Source organism: Eucyclogobius newberryi, unplaced genomic scaffold, assembly GCF_026437365.1.
Source record: "Eucyclogobius newberryi isolate DKJ021-1_F unplaced genomic scaffold, fEucNew1.0.hap1 SCAF_2, whole genome shotgun sequence".
In the NCBI taxonomy this organism is placed as follows: domain Eukaryota; kingdom Metazoa; phylum Chordata; class Actinopteri; order Gobiiformes; family Gobiidae; genus Eucyclogobius; species Eucyclogobius newberryi.
The window spans coordinates 32,276,521-32,283,976 of record NW_027315834.1 but is presented as its reverse complement, the minus strand read 5'-3'; the positions used below and the strand labels follow the sequence as shown (position 1 = coordinate 32,283,976).

Sequence of the window (7,456 nt, the reverse complement as noted above, 5' to 3'; positions counted from 1 at the left end):
CCAGTAGCAAGACTGTGCCAAAACCTCTATAAATCAGCCGACAAGACAAGTCACAGTCACATCACGTGACCATCCTGAAAAGATTACGAGAGTCTAAACTGTCAGGCATGAAAAACACACAAACTCTGGTCTGGAAAAAGAACCTTTAAAGTAAATCAAGCAGAACCGATGGTCATGTTCCACAATATTAAAACCACATGTATATGCAATGCAAAATAATATTAGATATTTAATATGATATTAAAAAAACAAAAACATTATTATGACTCACCAATGTATCCGCAAATCAGTGCCAGTCCCCCTCTGAGAGAAAATGCCTTGTAAATAGACTCCCAGCATGTAGAATGTTAAAACCACAGCCTGGACTGAAGTGAGTGCCGGATCACAGTGTTTCTCTGATGTTGTGTTGTCAGTGAGTCGATGAGGCGTGCCAGAAACTCACTCAATATTTAAACCAACTCTGTGTGCTGATTTATGGATTACATTTTCAGTAGTCTCTCCAGCTCTCACTGTGGTAGACATTTTTACACATCCAATCAAAGTGTGTTAATATCGCTGTTGGGGAATCAGCAGAACATCCACTGTGTTCAACAAAAGAATACTCTTTCAACTTTCCTTTTTCATTTTTTACTTATTAAAGTTTGATAGAAATCTTGTTGTGTGGTTCTATCAGATGGAATGATATTTCGTTCTGTTGGGGAGTCCTGAGTTGTTGGAGGGAGATTCACGTACTAATATGGGCCAAAAATGCGCAATAATATAACTAAAAGGACAAACAGTAACCAGATTATTTACCTCCAGAAACAATACTGTCCTTGTATTATATATTATTATTTGTGTAACTGGTTCTTGAAGCTCTCACCTGGAGTAATTTTACAAATACACTTTTGCATTTCACTCTTAGCCTTGGTTTCAAAGAGCAATGATAAATGTGTACAGGACTGCTGTATTTGTAGTTATTCACATTTCATAGGATAACATGTTGCATAACCAAATGTATTCAGATTACAAAATCCTATGTGTTAAATCTCTCTCCTGGGCCTGGGTCATATCAGACGCAAACAGTCAGTGAGAATAAAAACATGTTTGGTTCGGCACTTATTCAGATCCCACGGCAGCAAATACAAGACAAGGCCCTGGAAAATGATTTGCACTTGACGTGTTGAGAGCGCCAAGCAATTACAAACAACATTAAAAATGTAATGAGCCACATTTGCTTGTGAGACCAAGGAACACAGGCCTGGCCTATTTGAGGATGGTTAAACTCTAAAGATAAGAGCGCTTGAATGTGCGTCAGATACCACAAAGGCAAAGTACTCGCAGAAGGTTTATTTACATATAATTGTATCAGAGGAGGCTTTATTGAGTGTCTGTGTGATGTCACGCAGGCACTATATGTTCTTGTATTTCACATATTTTTTATTATTAAATGTTCCATGATTTTCCATTTAGCCAGTTTCAACTCCTTAACGCTTCAACCGATTTCAACAACTTTACTTTTGACATTTGAACAACTTGTACTTTTTGCAGAATCTTCAAAAGTATTAGTACTTTTTCCCCATTTAAAAATGAATTTGGGCATTATGAGTGTCTGCGGAATTCTTTAGCCTTTATTCTTTAGCCTTTATTCTTTAGGCTTTATTCTTTAGAATTTTGTGAAGGAGCCAGTCGAGAGAGAGAGAGCGAGAGAGAGAGAGAGAGAGAGAGAGGGGGGAGAGGGAGGGGGAGAGAGGGAGAGAGAGGGAGAGAGAGAGGGGGAGAGGGAGGGGGAGAGAGGGAGAGAGAGAGAGGGGGGAGAGGGATGGGGGAGAAGGAGAGAGAGGGAGAGAGAGAGGGGGGAGAGGGAGGGGGAGAGAGGGAGAGAGAGGGAGAGATAGAGAGAGAGAGAGGGGGAGAGACGCAGACACTCCAGCAATGGCTTCAGCCATTGCAGATTTTCTAGTTACCTTTGTCAGTGAACAACATTTGTCTCCTGTTGCATTGCTTTGCCTGCATGAAACGCTATGACATTAAAATTATCAGTCTTGCATTTATTCAATTTGAGTTTTTTAATTGTTGAATAATTCTTGAATTGAATACTGTGAGCTGGCTCGCCTTTCCACAGTAATATCCTCGCTATGCAGACAAGCAGGTGGATGACCCTTCACCAGAAAAATGGCATAGTGCACCAATATGGGATCAATAGGGCTGCACAGAAACAGACAATAAGAATAAGAATAAATACAAGAATTAGCAATGCAATATGTACTATTAAAGTTTAATATGAGAGGAGTTAAGGGGTCAGATATGATCCGACCTGCTCATCCCAGAGTCCTGGAGACGTACAGGTCCTGGAGAGATGATTGCCTTCTCAGCAGAGCGCACAAAGCATGCTGCAGTCTGTGTTTGTCCCTGGCAGAGGCCCCAGCGTACCACAGCGTGATGGAGGAGCTGAGGATGGACTCACTGATGGCCGTTAAGAACTGCACCGGGGCAAGCATTTCTGCTCTCTCTCCTCAGCTGCAGCATTTATGCATATAGTCATGAGGACAAAACTTTACCTTGCATGGAAAACGATACTTTGGCTGTTCAAGTTTAAATGCACCACAAAACCTCTTTGATATCACTTCCTAAATAATAAAAGGCAGTGTGTTACTGACCCCTTGAGGCTAATGGTTGGTATGTTGGCCCTATCTCCCACTTGTATAGAAACTCTGGGACTCCCTGGCTTTTGAATGCATTGCAGGGATCAGCACTGCACTAAGAAAACCCAGCGGACACCATATGAAATTGACTTTTTATGGCAGCTCATCAACTATAATTAAAAGTTGGCAAACACAGATTGGTGAAGGTGTGAGCTGTGAAGGGGGAGAAGGAGCAGTGGAGAATCTATGGCCCATCGTAAAGACACAGAAGCACCTAAAGCCAAAGTCTGTCTGGAGCAGATGATGTTTTTATATTTCTTTATGATTAGTAATGATGTCAAAACAAATGGGATCCTGTACACTTGCCCTGGACGTAATTGGCCTCAATATGACTTTTTTTATTTTATTTTTTTAATACTCTACCTATTTTACTGAATACTTAAATCTTCATCTTTCTGCCAAATAATTGAAAAATGTTTTTGGTAGTGGAGTCTGAAGTGGTGGGTTTCCTCCCACAGCGAGATCAGATGCACTCATTTGTTAGACACAGCTGTTGTGTTGGGCTAATGGAGAAGGAGAACCTGAGAGAACTCAGGTATTATCAGAGCTACACCCTGCGGACATGCTGACAACACACCTCCATAATGCTGTTGAAGACATAACTAATGGTGAAGAGGACCAATAATTTATGATGTCTGTCTGGATAAAAGATTACAGCAATCTGTGTGTGATCTGATAGGGCAAATTGTGTGCCCTTGAAAGTGGTGGCTAACCCATTACGCCGGGTGGGATGTGGCTAATAACCTATTCAATCACAACACCAAAAAGCTGATTTAGCATGTTTTCTTTCAGGGCTTAGTCTCTCTAATCTGCACTATTTTTCTTATTTTTTTCTGGAGATACGATCAAATATTTTAGTCTTAAAACTGAAAAATCATAATTAATTTTAGTTGTAACGTAACACATTTAAAGCTGAAATACTTGACTTGACTTTTGTAAATTAGTAAATCTAGTATCCATATTTTATCTACTGCACCCCGAAAGTAAGAGTGGTTCATCTGAATTTCTCTTAGCCGTTTGAAAAAAAGCCAAGACTGCACCTGTATATTCCCGTTGTGATTTACCTCCTCCTTAGTTTCAGCTCACTAGCAAACCACGACCCCAGCTACTAAGTGTTTATTGACATGCGAGAAACAAGAACAACACATTTCTACAGAAATGGATGCAGTTTTGGGGCTTCTAGCGATGAGGGCTGTAGGCTCCTGGGACTCAATACCCCCATCTAGGACATACTTTAGAATAATCAGAATAATTAGAAGAGGGTGAGAGGGAGGGGCACGAAGTCACGAACACTGATGTGTGTGACCTGGATGCTTAAATAGTGTAGCCGCAGGAAGGGGCGTGAAAGGGGTGTGGTCCTGCTCCTGAACTTAAGATTACAAACTTATCTTCATGTAATGCAGCTTTAATGTTGTTACCTATTTTAACAGAGATACACAAAACAAAATTGTAATATCATCAAATAATTTAATCACTGTTTGGCAATATTCAGTGCGATTTCAGACACGGGCAGAATCTTCAGTTTGACATTATTGTGAGTCTCAAAATATGGGAACAGCCTCTCTCTGAATGTGTATGTAAATCTGTGGATGCGTTGCCTGGTGTCTGCGTCATAAAACGACAGTCTCCCTCTGTCAAAGTTCAGCTTGACCCTCACTTTCTGCACTTTCCTCTTCACGTTCAGTTCCTTGCAGTTTCCCATCCCAGCGTAGGCTTTGTAGTGACCATTCATCACAATGAGTTCCCAGTATCCAGTTATAGTCAGGCCTCTGCCCAGGACCGACTCACTGGCCACTCCTATCACCCAGTAGGAATCATCTGGCACCTGCACTATCCAGCTATGTGGCCCCTGGTTCCAACCCTCCCATCCCAGGACACGGCTGTGATAGAAGGTCCTCTCTCGGTTTTGGGGTAGATTAAGTGTTCTTGTTTGCCCCACGCCACAGAGGTCCTCGGACATCATCAGCTCATGGTGCGCTGTGTTTGGATCTAGGATGACAGGACTAAACTGGACTAATTTCTTCATGTTGTTCCAAATGTGAAATGTCATGTTTCCTGCATGTTTGGCCTGATCCAATAAAGCTTTGGCTCCCAGATTCGGGACATCTATCACGAGACAGCGATGAAGTTTGTCAACCACATTCTTGTACCCAAAAGGAAACGAGGAATCCTTGCTTTTGAGATGTTCCTCTGCCGCTCTGACGCTCTGGGTCAAAGTCGCGATGTCGTTTGTTATGGCGGCGAGCTTGTCTGCCAAGTTTTGAGTCTTTTTCAACTCTTCCTCCCTCACAGCCTGGATTCGCGATGCCTCCTCATCTTGTAAGAACTGATGAAGGATCTTAAAATGAGCCTGGATCTGCCTCTCTGTGAACTCGGCCTGGGCTCGGATGTGGGTTGCTGCGGTGGTGAATTGGTCTTTGCTTTTTTCCAAACTCTGATGGGTAAGAAAACACAAGCATTTTTCATGGTTATATTCTTAATTCTTTGTAATACAAGTGCATGTAGTTTATTGGCCTTTACAGTAAATTGGCAGTAAAATTATCAAAAAGTGAAGATGTAAAATTACATTTTCACAGAGGGTAAAACATTTATTTTTGGAGTCGTTTTTTGGTAATTTAGATTTTTGTTGCACTAAGTCAATAACCCAATACTTTTGAATATTGACACTAGACTAAACTTTACTGCAAAATGACACAATGTATAAAAGGATGTTGAACCAACCTTGAGTCGGCCCTTGAGGAGGTCTAGAGACCTTTGCAGCTTCCCCCTCAAGTCTGGCATTACCGCAGTCATGGACCTGACTCCGTGAAGCCTGCGAGCTTGAGTGGTTTCACAGATGGAACACACTGGCTGTTCATGATCCAGGCAAAACAACTTCTTCTTTTCAAAATGTAGTGGACAGAGAGCAGGATCACTGACCTCTAAACTGTAGTAAAGGGCTTCCTGGTCCTGGTTCAGAGGTGGAACAACTGAAGAGGATTTTTTTCTTCTGCTTATTGAAGGTAAATGGATGTTTGGAAGCCATTGTCAAATCTAAAAATGGATTAAATTATACTTTGTCTTCTCCAACTTGACGTTGAGTCCTGGCTTGTTGTCCAAAGTGCGAGTGCCGGTAACTGTGAGTAAGTTTCATAGCAACAGATCAGACAAGGCATTTCTCGTAAAACCAGTTAAGGTAGTTTGCCGTCATGTCGAGTAAGTTTTAGATACACACACACAAGTGCGCAAGCACACAAAAGAAACAATAGTAACTTCTGGCCTCATCTAACCTGGCTACATTCACACTGAAACTAATGGTTATATTCTTACAGATTCTTTCTGCAGACGAGCGTGGCTGGAAACACAGCTGCAGTGCTCGGCTGCCAGTATGACGGCGCATTGATTTTAAGCACTTTTAAAGCACCTCCTTTTTTCGTTTAAAATGTTTACGCCGCTCAGAGTAGGATGAATATCTGAGTTCTTAGACTAGATCCTCAGATTGAGAATGACTTTTGGTTGAGAGACCAATGTGTCCAGATAACTACAACTGAATCGTTCAAAACTACTTTTTCCAAACACAACTATCAAACAAAATCCACCCATCTTGACCTGTTGACCTTGACCTGTTGACCAGTATACCTTTGAGATATACTGCATGCATATACACTATGGTGTTTTTTTAAATAACATTTCATTATATTATCTCTACACAGAGCAAACTTTCTATGCAAAGGACCTACATTGTGCAGTGCACCTGGTTTAAGCCATAACTGAAGAACTGAAATTGTTTGTGGAGAGATGCAACACACAAAAGAGTCCCTCACATGTTGAAATGTAAATGTCATTACCTGATGAAGGCCAGGTGAAAGCTCTAACCGCTCTGCCAGAAATTGCAACTACTCTGCACTTCAGATGCAATTATTTTGAAATAAGTAAAATGTATCTATAGCCCAACCAGAGTTATTATGAGGAAATAATAATTCATGAAAGTAAATAGTGTGTTATAGAGGCAGAATCCTTCATTTACAGTTCTCCACTTGTGCTTGTCAGTGTCAAAGACAAGGAAACAGTGTTTCTGTTTCTATTGAATGATCCAGGTGAAATAACCTGACAAACTAGTTTTTCTGTTCACTGTGATCGTCTTTGTGTTTGTGACATGAAGTGGGTCATAATACTGCTGATATATGGGAACTAATCAACATTTGTGCAAAATCATTGTCTGATGCAATGTTTGAAAAAATCGTTTTCTGCAAACTTGGGTTTCTTTCTTTCTTTCTTTTATTTTTTATAGACATTAAATTAGAAAAAAATAACCGTTTGTGGATATCTTTAGAAGACAAAATGAACGTTGTTGGAGAACTTGTTCTGGTTGGGTGGCTCTTAAAGAGGTGCCACATATCCTCTATTGGTCCTGTATGTTTCTGTGTATGTGTGGTTAACCAACAGGTACGTTTCACAATGTATATTCTTAATGAAAAAATACAAGAAAAAAAAAGAATAATAATGTAGTTCATTGTTTGCATGCATTAAAGCATGAAAAGAAAAAAACATGATGAGGCATGACATGTTAAAATGTATAAAATAAAATAAAAATAGATGTGTGGAGATATGAGCATAGAAATACTTTTGGACTTCGGGGCCACAGCAAGTTTGAAATCGGCAAACAATTTGCTACATGACAATCCCCAGTCTCATCCCCATTTCACATTCTACAGTCCTGTCTAATAAAGCCTACGGGACAAAAAAAAATCTTTCTCCGAACTATATTGTGATGGTAACGATTGTGCATGTTA

The 7,456-nt window shown here is 40.5% G+C and overlaps 1 protein-coding gene across 1 annotated transcript; it reads right to left on the bottom strand.

Moving 5' to 3' along the window:
* Window positions 1-4,144: 4,144 nt before the first annotated feature.
* LOC140367423 (zinc-binding protein A33-like) lies at window positions 4,145-5,625 on the bottom strand. The gene is made up of 2 exons (XM_072453905.1): window positions 5,406-5,625; window positions 4,145-5,118 (listed from the first exon to the last, which is right to left on the bottom strand). The coding sequence occupies exons 1-2, from the start codon at window positions 5,475-5,477 to the stop codon at window positions 4,156-4,158; spliced, it is 1,035 nt and encodes a 344-aa protein (XP_072310006.1). The 5' UTR covers window positions 5,478-5,625; the 3' UTR covers window positions 4,145-4,155.
* Between the last annotated feature and the right edge of the window lie 1,831 nt (window positions 5,626-7,456).